This window comes from Acipenser ruthenus, chromosome 6 (assembly GCF_902713425.1).
Source record: "Acipenser ruthenus chromosome 6, fAciRut3.2 maternal haplotype, whole genome shotgun sequence".
Taxonomy (NCBI): domain Eukaryota; kingdom Metazoa; phylum Chordata; class Actinopteri; order Acipenseriformes; family Acipenseridae; genus Acipenser; species Acipenser ruthenus.
In genome coordinates this window covers 45,501,881-45,524,018 of record NC_081194.1, presented here as the reverse complement: position 1 = coordinate 45,524,018, position 22,138 = coordinate 45,501,881, and the positions used below count along the sequence as shown (strand labels likewise).

General features: G+C 40.3%; 1 protein-coding gene across 6 annotated transcripts in view; it reads right to left on the bottom strand.

Annotated features, from left to right (window-relative positions):
- LOC117411061 (lysosomal-trafficking regulator-like) overlaps positions 1-21,427 on the bottom strand; it is a 186,765-nt gene extending 165,338 nt beyond the window's left edge. For 5 of the 6 annotated variants that reach the window (XM_034018115.3, XM_034018116.3, XM_034018117.3 and 2 more), the window contains exons 1-2: positions 21,302-21,427; positions 20,438-20,539 (exon numbers count right to left, since the gene is read on the bottom strand). In XM_034018115.3, coding sequence (XP_033874006.3) covers positions 20,438-20,518 — 81 coding nt within the window. In that variant the 5' untranslated portion in view covers positions 20,519-20,539; positions 21,302-21,427. The remainder of the gene's footprint in view (positions 1-20,437; positions 20,540-21,301) is intronic. The other variant, XM_034018114.3, reaches the window with a different exon arrangement.
- Positions 21,428-22,138: the final 711 nt, after the last annotated feature.

The following is a 22,138-nucleotide window of genomic DNA, read 5'->3' as shown; positions in this document are numbered from 1 at the left end:
TCAGTATAAATCGCTCTTATTTCATTTTTTTTTTTTTTTTTTTTAATTTGATGCATTGAAAAAAGATGCTTGTTATACAGTAATCTGTCTCGTATCCGCCCCTCACATATCCGCCATGATCATCCTCTTCAGCAACATTATTTCAGAGATTGTTGATCCTACCAAATTACGTGCTCTGAGCGCACACATTGTTGACAGTGTCAGGTGAGCTGTTCCGTGTGTGGATATGTAAATAAATCCTGTTCGCCTGCAGGGTGTATCAACTTCAACCTCCATCTCAATCTCTTGTCTGTCACTCAGCAGCGAATGGGGTGTAGTGCTATATTTAGAAGTGAGGGGTTGCTATTACCTACCCTTATTGTGTTTGAGTTTTATCTTTTAAATAAACGTTTAGCTTATTTTATGTATTTGATTTCTGATATATGGGTCTAAAAATAAGAACGGTTCCAATATTACATCTAATTGTAAAATGCTGACACCTCAGCGCAGCGTTGATACAGGTTCCCTTCACCTCTTACACATTATTCTCACCTGTTGTTCCAGACCAGAGCCACGCTACATTCAGACTTTCATTATTTTTCTCTCAAGGGTTTCTTACAGTTATTGTATTCTGTGCTGATTTGTATGGGTTACACACTATATATATATATATATATATATATATATATATATATATATATATATATAGTGTTTCATATTATTAGTTGTACTTGTTTAGTTGTAATTTATATAGTTTTTAGCGAAAGCTAAACATGGCAAGGTACGTGGTCTTTTTACAATGAGCAACGGGAGTGAAGTTGGTTTGGAGGATTTCGATACCAGCGACAGTGATGCTGACTTATAACTCAGCGGTGATGATGAAGAGGATGTGAAGCCAAGAACAGCAGAATTATTATTAGGAGCAAAACAGTAAAATATTCTACATGTGAAGTACGGAAGAGGAGCGCTCCCCGCCCAAGAAGTGAGGGGTCGGTGCTCCCTGCTGACCCCACAGCACTACACCCCAGATTAGCACCCTGTATGTTTGTAAACAAGACATTTAGGGGCTCTCTCTAATAAAAGCTGGATCTCAAAACATTAAGTGTGTGAATACAGTAATAGTTACAGCTGTGTATAATGGTATTTAAAACAGGATTCATTCATCCACCTTTTTACATATCCGCCCTTACTCTGGTCCCACCGCAGTCGGATACGCGATTGATTACTGTATTCAGTTTTTTTTCTGAAAATCTGAAAATCAATAAACAGACTTTAAAAACAATGTGTGACAGCATGTATATTAAACTGATTTACATACTACATAAAAATGGGTTAATGGAAGAAGAATGTTATGGCTGTTCACTAAATAACCACATCTCTGGTATTTTAAAACTGTAAGGGGCAATTTTTAATGCAAGTTGGTCCAAAAGTAACTTTGTAATTGTGATTAAAAATATATACCAAAAAGACAATAGTTCAGTAATAAACTGTATTTTCTTCAAGCTGGGAAACAAAACATTTGATAAAATATTAGGTGTTGAAACTTGCCCTAAAACTGAAACAGAAACTTCTTTCACTGTACAATATAATGTAGTGTAGTGATTCTTTGTAACCTGTTATCTTGGGAGATTACACAGTATTGAACAACAATATAAACTGATAAGCTTCTATAAAATAAATGTAGCCATTCATCCAGCAGCTAAATTCAGAATCAGATTAAAACACAGACCTACAGTATGTATGGAAGAATGCATTTGTCTGCCTCTTTGAGACAAACTTTCCATTGGTTATTGTCACAAAGACGGCCAGAGTGGGTGGCGTCAGACCAGAAACAGGAACACAAACGACAGAGAGATGGGGTTTTGGTGAGGCTGAACGCGTGATCGCGTTCAGCATTTAATAAACAGAACAGAAAATAAAAGGTTGAAACAGACAAAAACACTGGACACGGCACTATAGCCAAAATAAATAGACATACAAAACGACTAAACACTAAACAGACGGTGCAGGACAGACAGACGAACAAACACGGTGAGTGAAAACACTTAACTATTCTTCTTCTTCTTATTATTACCTCCGTCTCCAATCCCGTTCTCCACTCACTGAACACCAACCCCGACTGAGTGCTACGTGTCTCTATATATACTGTTGTGCTGGGATTCAATTACTAATTAATTATTCACTTGAATCCCAGCACGTGAATTAATTCTGTGCAACCCCGTGCTCACATATTACATTTAACCAGCACGTGAAGTGATTTGTGCTCTCCTCGTGCCTAAATACAAATCTACACTTTTTAAACACACGTGAAACACAGACCCGTTTATATCCCGTGTACCAATCTATACACCAACATTAACATACACACGCATCCATACAAATGCACACAGGGACGGGGCACATTGCCACATATACCCCCCCTTGTGCGCAGCACACATGGCCTCAACGGCCACCTCCCCCCTTAAAAACCCAGCAGTCCAGGACAAAGTCTCGGGCTGGGAAGGGAGGCTTCAGTGGGCCCATGGCTGGCCATGCTGTCAGCACCCCTGCCGGTAGTGGCACGGCTGACCGCCTGTTGGTCCACTTCTGCAGCGAAACTGCTGCTGGGGAAAGTGGTCTCCTGACCTCTCCCCCTGTCTTTGTAGCCGGTAGCTCCCTTTGGTGGGGCTCCGACCACAGTACTGCCGGCAGCGAAGAAGCTGCAGTGGGAGCAGGTCTCCGGACCTCCCCCACGATCTCCGGCAGCGAAACTGCTGCAGTGGGAGCAGGTCTCCGGACCTCCCCCACGATCTCCGGCAGCGAAACTGCTGCAGTGGGAGCAGGTCTCCGGACCTCCCCCACGATCTCCGGCAGCGAAACTGCTGCAGTGGGAGCAGGTCTCCAGACCTCCCCCACGTTCTCCGGCAGCGAAACTGCTGCAGTGGGAGCAGGTCTCCTGACCTCCCCCACGATCTCCGGCAGCGAAACTGCTGCTGGGGTTGGTGGTCTCCAGACCTCCTCCCCCTTCTTCGTGGCCGACAGCTCCCCTTTCTGGGGCTCCGGCCACCGTACTCCCCGTGGTGGAGGTATGGGAAGCAGAGACAGCTCCTGCTGTTCTGCTTCTGGCAGTGGCAGAGGCAGAGGCAGCTCCTCTGCTCCTGGAAGTGGCAGAGGCGGCTCCTGCTCCTCTGCTCCTGGAAGTAGCAGAGGCAGCTCCTGCTCCTTTGCTCCTGCCGGTGTAGGTGGCGGAGGCAGAGGCAGCTCCGGCTGCTCTGCTCCTGCCGATGTAGGTGGCGGAGGCAGAGGCAGCTCCTGCTCCTCTGCTCCTGGAAGTGGCAGCTCCTGCTGCTCTGCTCCTTCCGGTGGGGGTGGCGGAGGCAGAGGCAGCTCCGGCTGCTCTGCTCCTGCCGGTGAAGGTGGGAGCAGCGTGTAGTCTCCTGCCGATGGAGGTGGGAGCAGCGTGTAGTCTCCCCCTTTTCCAGGGGACTGGTGCTGCTCTGCCTCTCTTGCAGCGGACTGGTGCGGCTCTGCTTCTGAAGGGGAAACCAGCAGGCATTCTTCCTCTGCTGGTTGTGCTGGGGAAACCAGCAGGCATTCTTCCTCTGCTGGTTGTGCTGGGGAAACCAACAGGCATTCTTCCTCTGCTGGTTGTGCTGGGGAAACCAGCAGGCATTCTTCCTCTGCTGGTTGTGCTGGGGAAACCAGCAGGCATTCTTCCTCTGCTGGTGAAGGTGGGAACAGCTGCCTCTCAGGCTTCGGATTCCCGCGGTCCCCCCGTCTGGGCGCTGGACGCTCGCGGTCCCCCCGTCTGGGCGCTGGACGCTCGCGGTCCCCCCGTCTGGGCGCTAGTTCCTCCTCTTCATACTGGGTGGGGCATATGGCTAACGTGTGCCCATAAGCCCAACAGCCAGGGCATAACTCTGCTGCGAGGTTCTTTAAAAAAACCTCCCAGCCATCATCCTCGACCTCCTCCCTTTTGGGCTGTGGACGCCCCGACTCCTCCCTTTTGGGCTGTGGACACTCGGGTTCCCCCCACTCAGGCGTAGGACGTTCGGGTTCCTCCCACTCAGGCGTAGGACGTTCGGGTTCCTCCCACTCAGGCGTAGGACGTTCGGGTTCCTCCCACTCAGGCGTAGGACGCTCGGGTTCCTCCCACTCGGGCTGTGGACGCTCAGGCTCCTCCCACTCGGGCTGTGGACGCTCAGGCTCCTCCCACTCGGGCTGTGGACGCTCAGGCTCCTCCCACTCGGGCTGTGGACGCTCAGGCTCCTCCCACTCGGGCTGTGGACGCTCAGGCTCCTCCCACTCGGGCTGTGGACGCTCAGGCTCCTCCCACTCGGGCTGTGGACGCTCAGGCTCCTCCCACTCGGGCTGTGGACGCTCAGGCTCCTCCCACTCGGGCTGTGGACGCTCAGGCTCCTCCCGCTCAGGTACTGGAGAGGGCAGCGACTGCTCCTCTCCCTCTTGCTCACTGGAAGGCATCCCTCCCATGTCTGCAGCTAGGTAACCCAGCACCACCATGGTGAGGTCACGAACGGATGCCGGGTTGTGCTGTTGCTCCCAGTCCTCCCATCGTCTCCCATCTCGCATCTGCAGTGCGTGAATAACCATGGGGAGGTCACTGGCGAAGTTCCCCTCGGGGTGCACCAGCCAGTCCCATATTTCCCGGGACGGTGGGGAACCCGGTGGCAGTGGGGGTAGAGGGGTGGCTACTGCCCCGTTGTGGCTGTCCTCCTCCCAGCCCGGCATGCAGGATGAGGGCTGCAGCTGTTGTTGCTGCTGCTGCTTCTGCTGCTTCCTGCAGCTCTTTCTTCCCATCCTCGCTTTACAATTTTTTTTTTTTTTCACAGAACCCCCTCTCCTGGTCTGACGCTTGGAGGCGCTATTATCCCACGATGACACCACGTGTCACAAAGACGGCCAGAGTGGGTGGCGTCAGACCAGAAACAGGAACACAAACGACAGAGAGATGGGGTTTTGGTGAGGCTGAACGCGTGATCGCGTTCAGCATTTAATAAACAGAACAGAAAATAAAAGGTTGGAACAGACAAAAACACTGGACACGGCACTATAGCCAAAATAAATAGACATACAAAACGACTAAACACTAAACAGACGGTGCAGGACAGACAGACGAACAAACACGGTGAGTGAAAACACTTAACTATTCTTCTTCTTCTTATTATTACCTCCGTCTCCAATCCCGTTCTCCACTCACTGAACACCAACCCCGACTGAGTGCTACGTGTCTCTATATATACTGTTGTGCTGGGATTCAATTACTAATTAATTATTCACTTGAATCCCAGCACGTGAATTAATTCTGTGCAACCCCGTGCTCACATATTACATTTAACCAGCACGTGAAGTGATTTGTGCTCTCCTCGTGCCTAAATACAAATCTACACTTTTTAAACACACGTGAAACACAGACCCGTTTATATCCCGTGTACCAATCTATACACCAACATTAACATACACACGCATCCATACAAATGCACACAGGGACGGGGCACATTGCCACAGTTATACATAGGCTTGCTACTATTCGATTAAATTTTTTTTGCCAAAAATCAACGATTATATCAACGTTAATTTTTTTAAGAATTTACCGTCTTTATTTTTGGGTGAAATCGACCTTTATGCTTATTAAAAAAAAAAAAAAAAAAACTTTATGCCATTGAGAAACGTTTCATTTAGAGAAACCCCTTTATCATGTTCAACATGCAACAAAACTAACTTGCACTTATTCTGAGCTCTGCCCCTCTCCTGCTTAAGCACAGCTGGACTCACTGGAGGCAAGGCAGGGTATTGTGCACAATACTCATTATGTGTTTTCCTCTTGTGCCCCATTTTCAAATCAAAACTAGTAACTGTCACTGTATATACCTATAATACCAAAAGCTTACCTACACCTTAACCCACTAATTTCAAAGTAGGCGCTTTGAATGACAGGCTCTGTAGCTGGCAAATAAAAGTGCACAGTCGGTCTGATGATTGACAGTCATTTAAACGAATGAGAGCATTCTAGCGCTGCTTCAGCAAACGAGATCTGTCATAAAAGGATGAAATGACTGACTGTGAAACTACACTAGCCTATTAAGGAACTACTGAGTTGACTGACAGCGACCCCTAGCCATTCAAAGCGGAACCGGACAGACAGCAAGTATAAAAACTACACAGACTAAAAGATGATTTCTTAAATTATTATTTTTGGAAAAAAAAATAGCAGGTGGTTTTACTGACATTTATCCTATATAAATTTATTTCAGTCAAACTCATTTTTTTGCTCATCAAGCTCTGTTCTAAATCAGTAGAGCACAGTCAGAGTCCTCATTCAGAACTGTGACAGTGGAACCTGTGAAGATGAGTCATGTTCACAACTGTAGAACAGCTTCCATCTCCTGCAGTGGTACAGGAACCATGTCAGCCCTGTCCCAATACTCTACACATACAGCAGAGGATGGGAGAACCCAGCGGGATTCATACACCCATTGTGAATTATAACAGCCAGACTTGTGCTCAGACAATTGTATGTTTGGCTTGTATATATATATATATATATATATATATATATATATATATATATATATATATATAGACGTGCTCAAATTTGTTGGTACCCTTACAGCTCATTGAAATAATGCTTCATTCCTCCTGAAAAGTGATGAAATTAAAAGCTATTTTATCATGTATACTTGCATGCCTTTGGTATGTCATAGAATAAAGCAAAGGAGCTGTGAAAAGAGATGAATTATTGCTTATTCTACAAAGATATTCTAAAATGGCCTGGACACATTTGTTGGTACCCCTTAGAAAAGATAATAAATAATTGGATTATAGTGATATTTCAAACTAATTAGTTTCTTTAATTAGTATCACACATGTCTCCAATCTTGTAATCAGTCATTCAGCCTATTTAAATGGAGAAAAGTAGTCACTGTGCTGTTTGGTATCATTGTGTGCACCACACTGAACATGGACCAGAGAAAGCAAAGGAGAGAGTTGTCTGAGGAGATCAGAAAGAAAATAATAGACAAGCATGGCAAAGGTAAAGGCTACAAGACCATCTCCAAGCAGCTTGATGTTCCTGTGACAACAGTTGCAAATATTATTAAGTAGTTTAAGGTCCATGGAACTGTAGCCAACTGTCCCTGGGCGCGGCCGCAAGAGGAAAATCGACCCCAGATTGAACAGAAGGATAGTGCGAATGGTAGAAAAAGAACCAAGGATAACTGCCAAAGAGATACAAGCTGAACTCCAAGGTGAAGGTACGTCAGTTTCTGATCGCACCATCCGTCACTTTTTGAGCAAAAGTGGGCTCCATGGAAGAAGACCCAGGAGGACTCCACTTTTGACAGAAAAACATAAAAAAGCCAGACTGGAATTTGCTAAAATGCATATTGACAAGCCACAATCCTTCTGGGAGAATGTCCTTTGGACAGATGAGTCAAAACTGGAGCTTTTTGGCAAGTCACATCAGCTCTATGTTCACAGACGAAAAAATGAAGCTTTCAAAGAAAAGAACACCATACCTACAGTGAAACATGGAGGAGGCTCGGTTATGTTTTGGGGCTGCTTTGAAGCACCCAAGAATGGATAAGAACAAAACATTGGACTATTCTGAAGTGGCCTTCTATGAGTCCTGATCTGAATCCTATCAAACATCTATGGAAAGAGCTGAAACTTGCAGTCTGGAGAAGGCACCCATCAAACCTGAGACAGCTGGAGCAGTTTGCTCAGGAAGAGTGGGCCAAACTACCTGTTAACAGGTGCAGAAGTCTCATTGAGAGCTACAGAAAACGTTTGATTGCAGTGATTGCCTCTAAAGGTTGTGCAACAAAATATTAGGTTAGCGGTCCCATCATTTTTGTCCATGCCATTTTCATTTGTTTTATTATTTACAATATTATGTTGAATACAAAATCAAAAGCAAAGTAATGGTGGATGCCAATTACTTTTGTCAGTTTCAAGTTATTTCAGAGAAAATTGTGCATTCTTCGTTTTTTGTGGAGGGATACCAACAAATTTGAGCACATCTGTATATGCCCTCCCAATAGTACAGTGGTACCCAAAAATGTTGTTTGTGTTATAGGAATGCTAAGCAACTGAGACTGGCGCATTTATTGTCCACTTTACCCAAGTCAGACCATTTACTGTACTCACTAAACCACATATTTGATTGGGCAATATTTCCAAGATTATCTTTTTATTACCATTGCAGAACTAATGTGTGGGACATTTATTGGCTGCCAAGACTGGTACAACATTAATGTGGTTTATTCTAACCTTTGGAAAGGTTGTCGTGTATGGATGTTTGTCTCCATGAAAGTATGTGACTTACAACTTGTGAAAAACTACTTGGACTGGATTTAATATTTGTATATTAAATCCATATTGAATGAGCTGGAGGGGTTAGTGGCACATGTGTGCAGTCTATTGATCCCAACACGATGGGGAAACCAGAAATGTCATAGAAATTTGTTTTCTTTGTCTTGCAAGTGCACCCTGACTTTAGTGAAAAATAGGTACTTGGGTGTTCGCCTCAAATGCATTGAGCACAACTGACAATGCACTAGAAAAAGCAGACTGGGAAATGCCAGCAAAAATTGCGACTGTTTAAAAAGTGCTTTCAAAAGTTCTTAACAAATTGATGCAATTGTAAGTGTCACAATTGCCTGCAGCTTTACTACATCTCATTATAATATTTGAGAACCCTCATTTGCACGATCTCCGCCCCATTTTTGCAATTTATGCAGGAACGCCCATTATTACATATTCATCTAAGGTTGAACCGCAAAGAAACTGCTGACGCAAAGCATTCCTTAAAAAGTCAATAATAGCATTGCGCATGTTTAGTACCTTTCACTTCCGACTCGTTTGCAACTGGTTTGCGACTATTGCAACACTTTAGTACATCTACCCCTCAGTCTTACTTTGCCTAGAAAACAGAATTTCTATTACCATGACCAAGACTTCGATACTTATTTTCTATGTCAGGTTATAACGTAAAAAAAGAAGGAAAAAAAAATCAATACATGTGTTTTTTTTTTTTTCTTGAGTCAGTATAGTAATGCTGCACAGGTAAACTAAGGATCATTAAAACGGCGACAAAAAGTGAAATGTTTGTACTTTTGCAAGAAGGTTTGATTAAACAAAATGTATATTTATTACATTAATACTGTTCTGTAGCTTACAGCATGTTACATTGTTATAATGCCTATTGTGAGGTCAGCACTATGTTGTAGCCAGTGCTCCAGATAAGATTTTGGGTCATTAATAGTAATTTACTCTCCACTGTAAGAAAAAAATATAGTAAATTGCAGCAGTGTGGAGTAGTGGTTAGGGCTCTGGACTCTTGACCAGAGGGTCGTGGGTTCAATCCCTGGTCGGGGACACTGCTGTTGTACCCTTGAGCAAGATTGCTCCAGTAAAAACCCAACTGTATAAATTGGTAATTATATATAAAATTAATGTGATATCTGTATAATGTGAAATAATGTGATATCTTGTAACAATTGTAAGTCGCCCTGGTTTTTCACGGTTTTTCGATACCATGTTTTTTTGAGCTTTCAAAACAAAACTCTGCAATTGTGTGCTTGAAAAACAATATGAACTCAGCTTACTCATCTACCCTTAGTGGAAGTGACCACGTACTCTGCGCATTCTGGGAAAATTTAATTACTGAAGCTGTAATGGCGAATGCCAGAGAAAGAAGCGTGGTATGGAACCATTTTGGATTTCAGTCAGATGATAAAGGCAATCTGGTTGAAGGCGGACAGTCAAAATGTCGAAAGTGTTTTAAAGAAGTGAAAAACAAGGGAGAAAACACCACCAATTTATTGAAACATCTTTCAGATTGCCACCCCGATCTCTTTGCCGAAATGTACTTTTTTCTTTGACTGTAGTTTCTTCAGTTATTTTAGTTTAAGTAAGTGAATCCTCAGTGTGTATTACTTATAAAAAAGGAACAGCAAAGACAAAAAATACAACAGGAATGCGCTAGAAGCTCATCAAATGTTCATTGATGCCTGTATTTCATCATTACGGTGCATTTGCTATAAGCTGCAAAAATATACTTCGCAGACATGGGTCATTAAAAGTTCTGCGTGTCAAAAATGTTAGCGATGTTTTTATATTCTTTGGATTTTGTGGTAATGAGTATTTTATGTGTATGTAATGTGATAGCGGTGAATCTCCTGTGTTTTGAATTGTATGCATTAGCGGTGGAAAGGATGAATACAGACTCCACTGCTAGCATATCAGTTTCCCTACAGCTAACAGGATCAGTGTGACGCTTCACTTGCAGAGGAAAGCTTCCGAGTCGCACTGCAAAAGTCTGCTAATGTAGACGGCTGCAGGTTCAGCATGAAAGCAATAAAAAGCACTTACAGTTTACTACAGTAGCCAGAGTGGTTGTCTTTTGTCTAATTTACTTTCTTTGCATGATTTTTAACAACCAAACGAGCATGATGAGCCAAATGGCACCCTCTCGCTAGTAAAATGTCTTATGTTCTTATTTATGGTGCACTGGGGCATTGTTTTGACGGAGACATTTTGCTTGAATACGCTTAAACAGAACTCTGTTCTAATAGCACGTAAGAGTAAGGCATAGCAACCCGTTTGTTTTAGAAATGTAGCATTTAATGCTTAACTTTGAATTTTTAAGCAGTTATTTGCCAGAAATACGTTTTTTTATCCACTGAACAAATTATTTGGAAGTGGTGATTTTCAAAATATCTAACACTATAAAACTGTAAAATGGAACGCATTAAAATGAAGTAATACAACATTTGTGTGTATTCCCTAATGTAAAAAGGATATTGCTGCTCTACAAAGAGTGCAAAGAAGAGCAACCAGAATTATCCCGGGTTTAAAAGGAATGTCGTATGCATATAGGCTAAAAGAATTGAATCTATTCAGTCTTGAACAAAGAAGACTACGAGGGGATCTGATTCAAGCATTCAAAATCCTAAAAGGTATTTACAATGTCGACCCAGGGGAATTTTTTGACCTAAAAAAAGAAACAAGGACCAGGGGTCACAAATGGAGATTAGATAAAGTGGCATTCAGAACAGAAAATAGGAGGCACTTTTTTACACAGAGAATTGTGAGGGTCTGGAACCAACTCCCCAGTAATGTTGTTGAAGCTGACACCCTGTGATCCTTAAAGAAGCTGCTTGATGAGATTCTGGGATCAATAAGCTACTAACAACCAAACAAGCAAGATGGGCTGAATGGCCTCCTCTCGTTTGTAAACTTTCTTATGTTCTTCTTCTTATGTAACATATTACTGTGTTAATTAAAATCAGGCTAGTCTACTGTAGCATTTATAAATTGGTTTACTTGTTTTACTTTCTAAAAGATCTGAACATTATAGATAAATGGAGGCATTATGATGTATGTGAATTTTTAACATAATAAGACATGTTACAAACAAGGGGAGGTTCATTTGGCCCATCTTGCTCATTTTGTTGTTTATTGATCCAAGCAAGAACCTCATCAAGCCATTTCTTGAAGTATTATTATTATTATTATTTATTTCTTAGCAGACACCCTTATCCAGGGCGACATACAATTGTTACAAGATATCACATTATTTTTACATACAATTACATTATTTTTTTACACAGTATTTTTACTTACAATTACCCATTTATACAGTTGGGTTTTTACTGGAGCAATCTAGGTAAAGTACCTTGCTCAAGGGTACAGCAGCAGTGTCCCCCACCTGGGATTGAACCCATGACCCTCCGGTCAAGAGTCCAGAGCCCTAACCACTACTAGCTTCCACAACATTGCTTCATTTTTAGGTCGACCCTGCTTCTTCAAAAAGCAGAGTGAAAATGCTTAGACAACCCGCACGACACCGGGTTGCGACCCGGGTACAGCATGTCAGTGTGAAACAGGCTTTAGAGTGGTACTGAAGTGGACCCTGTCAATACACCTCATTAATGTCACCAGCCCCAAACTGGAATGCCTTTATACTGTCACTTCAGTTTAGGTAGAATTGTCAACACTGCTTAATCTCATACAAGAAATACAAATTAACCTGTGCTATGTATTAATGTTTGCTGCTGTTTTCTTATCTTCCCGGCTCACTTGAAATAACTTACTATTTCACTTCTAATACTGAATTAATGTGACAGCTTCAGGTAACTTCAAATCTTCTCTAAAGCTTGGAGCTCTAGTTCCCCCAAGCTTGCAGCTTTTGGCTACACTTCTTGATCTACAGTGCAGTAACATGCTGTAGCAGGAAGAATGACTTGCTACGTGGAGGCAAGCTGTGAACAAAATAACATATCCTATCGCAAATGTAAACATCATTGAAGTTGTTCTTGCCTTTGCACTCACAAAGATAAATGTGATTAATACCCTATTAGCAAGGTTTGGTAGTTTTTAGAATTGTTTGTTTTATTTGACAAATAGACACCATTGAAATACCACAAATATTTTTGCAAAATACCTACAGTACTTTGTAGACCAATTCCAATCACTTCTAATAAATGTATTTTATTAGATAGAGTAACAGAACTAATTGCATGGCAGTATTTATTAGATTACTGGTTACTTTTGAGGGAAGCAGGTAAATCTTCATCCCTGAATCCTCTTTGGTTTGCAACCACAACTCTGCTCTTGTTTCTACTTCTGAACTACAGTTCAAGGATCTGCGCTACTAGAACGAAACCAAACATCCCTATTTTCCAGAAGTACTTTGACTTAAACTGTTTAAATAACCTACCTGTTATTTTTCTTATCACTGTTAACATCCGGACAACTTTTTACAACTTTAAAGTCTGTTTCAAAGCTCTTTTCAAGATGTCCGCTCTAGTGCACTGGGGTTTAAGATCTGTCCTCTAAATCAGGGTTTCCCAATCCTGGTCCTGGTGACACACTGTGATTTCTGGTTATCATTCCAACTGAATTATCAATTAAACCCTACTCTGAACTAATAATGTGCTTGAATTAGACCTTTTCAATTGTTCTCAGCTCCTATATAAGTTACTTATAAAATTGTATAGTTAACTTGAAATCTCCAACTGTTTAAAAGCTTAAAACTATTTTAAAAAGGTCTAATTAAGCTAATGAATAGTTGAATTAAGGGTTACATTAAGTAACTGATACAGTATCCACCACTTACACCATACAGGGTTATTTCGGGTAGCCGTTTATATCAGACAAATAGCGTTTGCCGTTCCCATCGATTTCAATAACAAAGGCATCATTTATACCGTGTTAAGCACGTCGTACATTTCGGGCAAACTCAGCTGTTATTTTATGTGCCGTTCACATAGATTTCAATACAAAAGGCAGCACTTTACTGTAGTAAAAGCATGACAGATCGATCAATCAGCTGTTTGCATCTCGTTACTGAGCGATTACCCCTGTCCTGTACCTTGCCTATTTAATCCCTGTATGCAGTACCTCAGAATATTGTAATCTCCCAAGTGTTTAATCTGTAGTATTTTGTACTTAATCATATCCTGATGTAACTATCACTACTTAATCATATCCTGATGTAACTTTCACTATTATCTGCTGTATTATTGAATTGTGGTTTGTCACACTTGAGAATTATTGTATTTCTTGTTCTTATTGTATGACTTATATTGTAACACTTGAATGTATTTGTATTTGCTTGCGATTGTAAGTCGCCCTGGATAAGGGCGTCTGCTAAGAAATAAATAATAATAATAATAAAAAAAACAGCACTGACTGCAACAACAAGCAAGCAAGCAAGCATGGCTGGAAAAAGAAAAGGAACGAATTTCAGTCCTGCTTTGCTGTAATATGGATGGCAGTGAAATGTGATTGACAAATCAAAACCCCCATCAAAATGCTGACAAAGTTTGCCGTCCATACTTGCATAAAAAGACTGTCCAGATGCGTATATCACAGAGTTCTTCACTGGAAACAATTTGCAGTAATGTAGCCTACCTGTACAGTACATTTCTGCACTTTATTACATTCATATGTAATAAAGTGTAATGCGTGTCTTAAAGATTTTTAACCACATACGCTGTGGCAGACCTAAGGGCTGCGGTTTTTGGTTTTAAAATGTAATTTTCTCCAGTCGTGTACCACATATGGGGTTGTGCGTTCGTGTACCTTTCCGTCCGTATGTATCAAATATTCTCACAAAGCATGAAACACGGGAGTACAGAAATAATGGAGATATATTACATTATACCTAAAAGCTCCGGGAGCAGTCACATTGACAGCTACACATAAAACAATTGTATTTTCATTATACAGAACGGTATTCTACTTTATTTTTATTTACCAGTACAATGTGTTTAGCTGTAATTGGATTAGTCTCTACTCTCTGCCTGAGTGAATGACTGACAGTCTATTGTTTTTCAATCAGCCTTTTGAAAGGCTGGCGCCTGCTTGCCAGCTGCGCTGCTTTGGACAGTCAATTAGCATCAGGACTAGTGAAAAAAAATACCAGAGACCGTGGAGTTTTACAAAATATGAAATTGATATTTGGATCAGATGGCACGGAAGTATTCTGTGAAAGCTGGCACACGACGGTGTTCTGTTCAGGTGTTTCACAATGTATGGGACCTAGCAGCCATCAACTCCTGGGTAATTTACAAAGAATGCACGGAGAAGAATTTAACAAAGAGAGAATATATTTTACAGTTAGCACAGGAACGTCGCAAGAAGCATTCAGAACAGAGAGAATAAATAAAACTTTGATCAGATGTGCCCTGTGCAAAAAGGCGACGTGGAGAAGCGCATTATCTGTATTTATTGTGACCAGCCTTAGACAAGGTAAAGGAATACCCTTTTGTTTAGAAAAATAAATTTGACTTTTTTTATAACTTCTTTTGCTGTGCGCTTCTGTAAAACGTTTTCTTATAAGTTTATTTATCTATGTTGTTCAGTTGCTTTTGCACATCTGATAATAAACTGATTGCTGTTGAAAAGTAAAAAATGTATTGCTATCGTTTCAGTATTATAAATATGTATGTTGTAAACCGATGTCTGTTCAGATGTTTATTAACTTACATTTTCTTGTTTTGATTTGTAAAATAAATGTTCATATGTGTATGTGTGTAATATATATTATATATATATATATATATATATATATATATATATATATATATATATAAAATATGCTTCGGTTTTTCAGATGTTTATGTAACGTACTCCGTAAAAAAATAAATAAAAAAAAAACTATTATATCTGACCGTTTCTCCGTTTGTTATACTATTTACAGTGTTCTGAATACAGACACCAGAAAGACTGCTGCGGGGCTTCTAGGTATGAGTATATCTCCGGTCCTTCTAGTGTTAAGGGTTTATTGCTTATATTGCACCCTTGTTTTAAAAACGCAGGGTGTAGGCATAGTTAGCTGTCATCTGTTGGATAACACATTGGAGACCGCTGAATTCAAACCAAAAGCCAAGAACAAACTGAAAAAGTTACCTGTCTGGAGTCTGATCAAATAAAAAGAAAGAGGAGCAGCACTTTAATGCAAACAAGACAACCTTTGCAGAAAAGTGACACTGTTAATTGTTTTGTTTCATCTGGTCGATGCTGCAACTTTATATTTTGTTTTGTTAGGAACTCTGTGGAGCTAGCTTGTTTGTGTTTGATGATTAAGAATTAGATTGTTTAGCTCCCAAGTGGCGCATCCAGTAAAAAGCACTCGCTAGAGTGCAGGATGCGCTCTATAGCCTGGACGTCGCCGGTTCGAGTCGAGGCCATTCCACAGCCGACCGTGGACGGGAGCTCAATTGGCCGAGTGTCGTCCGGGGGGAGGGAGGGTTAGGTCGGTCAGGGTGTCCTCGGCTTACCGCGCACCAGTGACCCCTGTAGTCTAGCCGGGCACCTGCTGGATTGCCTGTAAGCTGCCCAGAGCTGCGTTATCCTCCGACGCTGTAGCTCTGAGGCAGCTGCACGGTGAGTCTGCAGAGTGTAAAGAAGCAGGCGGTTGACGGCACACGCTCCGGAGGACAGCGTGTGTTCATCTTCGTCCCTCCCGAGTCAGCGCAGGGGTGGTAGCAGTGAGCTGAGCCTAAAAATAATTGGGCATTTCAAATTGGGGTGAAAATAATAAAAACTAATTGGCAACGACTAAATTTAAAAAAAAAAAAAAAAAAAAAAAAAAAAGAATTAGATTGTTTTTATATTATTGTTATTATTTGAAGTAAATTCATTAAAATAAAATGAGATGCTATGTTTAACTAACTATTAAAGTGAGTTATCATTTAGGGTTCTGATCACCACCCACTTTCGATAAGCTGGGATATATCTATTTTGTCTTGATTGTTTTGTTTAATGTATGTGTGCACGGGACTGACGTGGCTATTTTCCAGTATCTGGGATTAGGATTCTGTTCTGTAGGAACCGCCCGAACGTCACAATGCATTTTTGTTTAGTTTTCTGTACTGGTGATTGGGGGACATTTTGAATGTCAGGTTATTGTGTGGGAGTTTATACCGTCCATCGCTTACTGTGGGCGAATCACGTGAACACAAACGCACCTGTTCTAAGTGGTGGCGACTAACTCAGTTGGAATAAAAACCAGAAGACTCGTTAACCTAGGGGTCATGAGCGAGGATATAAATAGGGGACATAGTGTAACTGTTCCTTTTGTAAATGGTTAGATCAAACCTAGAAGGAAACGTGAGTGTTGTGTTTTAGTTTGTCCAAGTAAAAACTGTTTGTTATTTTAGACTGCTACTAAAGATCCAGAGCTATCGCTATTCAGCCAGCATCAAACCCGGACACCAACACTTTCCATTTGTTCACGGAGAACTGTCTTGCATCAAGAGCACTAATAATCACTCACTGTTAACTCTGTTTGTGTTTTGTGTTTCGTGTGGGTGTAACAGAACTGGACTTTTTGGTTATGGGTCAAACCCGGGGATTACAATTACCGAGTGATACATGCCGCTGTATCACTCCATCATTATTATTTACAGGTGTTTGCCATAAGGCTCTGGACATTATTAAATAAATCAATAAACACCCTTGCACCTGAAAATCATTTGTCTGTTTGTTTTGTATCCACTCTGTACTGCACGCACCTGTAATCAATCACCACTTTGCCACAAGTAGGCAATGGGATTAAGAGGTATAGCTGTAGTATTTAACCAGTGTGTCAGTGTGCTAATAGTAGCAGCTTGATAGCAGAGACCATTAGATGACTACAATGATGGCACCAGACTGGTAAAATCAATAAAACTAAACCAATGTGCCACTTCCACCAAGTTACAACTGCAAATACTAGCAATTACTTCCCAGATTCTGGTACTTTGAAACCACATTTCATAACCTTCAGCAGCAGTGTCTGAATTCAGAGGGCTGAATTAAATTAACATTATCACTTGAGGGAAATATTCTGTAAAATTACAGTATAACTTAATTTGTGTTACATACCATTATCTAACCACCAATCCTGACTGACAGTTCTTAATACATTAGCTTTGCTTATTTTTTTTTAAACTGTATCCCAGTTTTTAAGAGAAGGTTTTGGGAAATAATGTAACTATCCGGTTAAGCAATATGTTTATATTGGCACAGCTCTCCCTTCATCCACAGAATTTATACTGCCTAGTCAACATGCCTTATCTTCACCCCCAAAGGGTGAGTGCAGTCCAATCCCCATGCCAAGCTGCCTCTTTGCATCTCCAAGAGAATGAATGCAAACCAACAGTGGCAACCAGACAGAAATTGTTTTCACTCTTTTACCCACTTTTTCCAATCCTTGCCCCACTTGGCTGGATTGGAACCACCGACGGGAAAGGCTTCATATCCCTTTGCCAATCCACTGCACCATCTAGGCCTGTACTAGGCCACTGATGTATTTATTTTTAGAAGGTCAGATCTCATCAAAGGGGCAGGCACAGCCTAAATGCAATTGGGAAATTAGCTATACAGACTAGATTGTCAATCTGCTTGGATGACAGGCAGATTCTTTGGGAATACTCCTTCTCAATGCATCTGTAGCTACAGAAGGGTGTTGTATTGCCAACAAGGTGGGTCATTAACTTGTCACCCAAGTCCTCACTCCCACCCAGCTGTGTTTTAATGTGAGGGAGCATCATTTAAAAGGAGAAGCCGCCTCTTGGGAATGTTTATGCTGCACAGCCATTTAACATTGGAAAATTAAAATGGTGATGTGGCACTTGGCGTCCGCTTTTCAGTGAGGCATGCCAAAAAAAGGTTTTCGATTCCTGTTTGCATTGCGTTAGCATAACAGTACTGCAGCATTATAAAATATGTGTTGGACGAACAGTCCCATAGAGTGTTTCAATAAGTATGCCCCTCTTTGCAGCTAATAAGAACAATGAGATGTGTTTATACAAAACTCCTACCAAGATTTACACCAAAGACAGCTGATCGATTGCAGGCACAGGAACGTACAGGATACTCTGCCAATGGCCTTTCTACTTGCTGTTTTTGTAAGCTGTATTTAAAAACACCATAAATATTCCTGCAAAAGCTATACTGTAGCCAGTCACAAGCCAAAGCCCTGGCTAAAAAAAACAAAAAAAGATTTTTGGCATTTATAAAGAAAACGTACAAGTTTGGGGGTAAATTGCTATGCAAGAAGGAATGCTGCAATTTTTCATTGCTTTCGGCTTTCATTTGCTTAAGAATGCCTCGCCAGTCAAATCAATAAGAAAACTACTCTCTGAAATGTATGTTGTAAAAAAGTGCCCTTGTAGTAAGAAGGCTTAAGTTGGCGTGACAAAGGCTGTTTTTATTTATTTTAGTGGTGGTGCTTTTATGATCACTCTAAGTAGATCAATTGAATACAATTCATTACCATATGAACCTGGGGCTTACTTCAGCATTAAAATATATCATTTTGGTATCTATGTGTAATAACATTTGATACTGACAAACACAAATGTTACCTCTATATACATTTCAACAAATGTTTCTTTAAATATTTGCCCCAGCAGTTAGATTTAAAAAGTGTGAGGCTAAAGAGACCCTTAGGAATTGAGCTGCATAGACACACCATAGCAAAACACCTACATCCACCCCCAGATGACTGAACAACCAGAAAGACCAGAGACAAGGTCAGCAATAGAATATCTATAAATGGAACAATGAAACTAAAAAGTGTATAATTTTGCAGAAGATCAACTTCTATACTAATCCTGAACTTGCAAGTCAAACCTAAAACAACAACAAAAAAAAACACATTTCTATGCATTTCTGGATTTTACCAATGGAAATCTGCATATCTTGAGCTAGCTGTGCAATAATAGGGTACATTCCAAACACACAATGGTATCATAACAATCCCATGCTGCTGGCCACTTGTATTCCAGCAGCTTCACAATGAAAACAACATCTGCATCTCAAACAATGTCAATGTAAACCCACTTACAGAATTCACTTAAACTCATTTAGCAAATTCTGAGCAGAACAAATACATACCACAGAACTGCCTTAGAATGAATATTTGAAACAGTTATCAAAGGAGTTCACTTTTGTTCATTTAGGGAATACTAGCATTTTAAGAACAAACCTTTATACAAAAAAAACATAATCAGCTAGTGTCTAACAAGCCTTTAGATGTATAAATATACTGTACCAGATTCCATCAAAATGTTATAGTTGTATTACTATTAATATTATTAAACGCATTTCCACAGGCGTGCTTCTAAAATCCAATTCAAACTCTTGCTTGATTTGTCAAACAGGCTTGACACCTCTGATTGACAGGTGGCTTGCACTAGCAAAGGCACTGGATCCATGAGACTGCAGTATGTTTTATTTATCCTTGATACAGCATGGTGGCGTCAGATGTCAACGCTAAAGTGATTTAAGGTGGTATTTTTCTAGTTGATGTTTCAAGTTACTGTATTGACACCAACACATAATACAGGCTTGCAAGGGTTCCCTATTCAGAAGGAATCAAATGGGCACTTTGGGAGGTTTTGAATGATACCTTCTTTGTATTGTGTCACAAGACAAAAAAAACTTCATTGCTTCCAGTGCTTTGCTAGAAAATTAAACAGGTGCCTGAGTTTGTTTACATTTAGCTACTCAACCTTAGGCACATCTTAATTTAGAATTGCTATAGTAACCAAGGCTGAATTAACAAACAACAGGACAGGTTTTGCCAACAGAGATTTGTCAGGTGCAGGTCCTTTTCAAAATGCGGTATTTCTAAATGTTTGTTCATAAAGTTGAATGTCTTTGAAATATTTATAAAAAAAAAGTAATCTATTTAAAAAAAGACAAAAACAAAAGTAATCTCCCTTTAACTTCAAGCCTATTCTGCTTAAAAAATACAGTTCCAGAGTATTAGGGAATACAAAACCTGAGATCCACTGTTCATAACCTTGAAATGGGAAACCAACAATGATAAAGTTGCAGTGAGTTTTCGTAGATGGTGAGGTCTATGGATTAGTAGACCGGTTGTGAATTGCTCATTGCCTTGCTCTTAAAAACGCCAGGTAGCAGCAGGGTTTCAGGATTATTACCACACGCCTCCTACCTGCTTATCAGCTCCATGTATCCTGGAGTGGATGTATTTCTCCCACGCCTTGGATAGATTAAATGGCTGAAGGCTGGTCATTTCAGTTCAAGCACCTAATATCTCCAAAGAAACACATAAAAAAAGAAATGTAGTTGTGGCTGCCAACAATACTGAATTAATTGATGATGCTGATGTCAAATTCCACCGAGCGCATCTTTTGTGTGGATGCCTTTTCTGCATTTCTAACACAATACACTCATCTTAATTTATGAATAAAGTAAGTTCTATCTGAAGGTAAATAAACAAAAAAGCATTAATTTACATTAATCTTTGTAATGTAGAACGCACTACGCTGGTGACCAGTGTGTAGTAGTTACTCATAACTGCACATCCCGTGACCAATTCTCGATTAATTTGTCCTTTCTTTGGAAACATGGAAAAACTAACGCAATATTTTTGTTTCAACTAGAGAGTGTTCGGTTTAAATATTGATGTTGTTGTTGTCTAATGTAACACTATTTATTATATAGCCTTGTATATAAGGCTATACATATCAAGTAGTAGCAAATTTAAACCACTGTGGGTTTCAACGCAAAAATGTATCCTGACTGTGACCAAAAAACTACTGTATTTCGTTAACGTAAACGTTACAGTAAACACACTTTTTTTAATAACTGAAAATAGTAAGACAAAAGCAACGACTTACTCTTATCCCGACTAAGTACCGTATACCGCTAGGTCCCAAATGAAAATTAAATAGATAAATGACAATACGTGGACTTTATTCTCCATACTTTTGCACAGCGTTTCATTGTTTAATTTATTCTTATAGATTAAAAACAAATACATATTTAGCCCACTTCTATAAAAAAAAATACCTACTATTCCTTTGGAGGTCCAGTTCTCTACCTTCAGTCAATCTGCCTTTGTGAAATTGACATATTAACACAGAATACAGGAAATTCCGCCCACAAATACTACTTACAGGCGCGATTGGTTAAGATGTGCCAATCGTCTATCAATCCAAAGATTTATTTCAAAAGACCGCCTCGTTTACCTTTCAACCTTTCAATCAAATTACACCAGAGAACGTCCCATTCAAGGCGGAGTTTCTCTTAAAGTCACAGTAATTCTCAAAATGTTATATATATCAACATTTTGCAGAGTTTTCGTAGAATACATACAGTATATATATATATATATATATATATATATATATATATATATATGTGTGTGTGTGTGTGTGTGTGTGTGTGTGTGTGTGTGTGTGTGTGTGTGTGTGTGTGTGTTTCAATGTTGTTTTTATTTAATCAGGAATCTGTTAAGATTTTTTTTTAAATAGTAACATTCATTTAAACGGTTTTTATATATCTGCAATACCAATGAGATTGAGCACTGATACTTTTCTATGCGTTAACTTGCCTCCACTGTGTTTCAGTATGCTGTGGTTTTACCATGGGATGCTGCAGAAAACGTTTATATATAAATATTGTATTAAAAAAGCATATTGATGGTGGATACTTTTAAAAGGTACTAAAATCATTTTAATCGAAGCTTGATTGAATAGCGCCAGGGAAATAACGTAGGTCATAATGCAAAACTGTATTTTTTTATTGCACATAAGTCTATACTGCTATAACATTTTTCTTTGGTATGAATTAACTAGATGATGCTGTACACTACCAACCCACAAGTTGCCTCAATAAACCTAGTTTTATT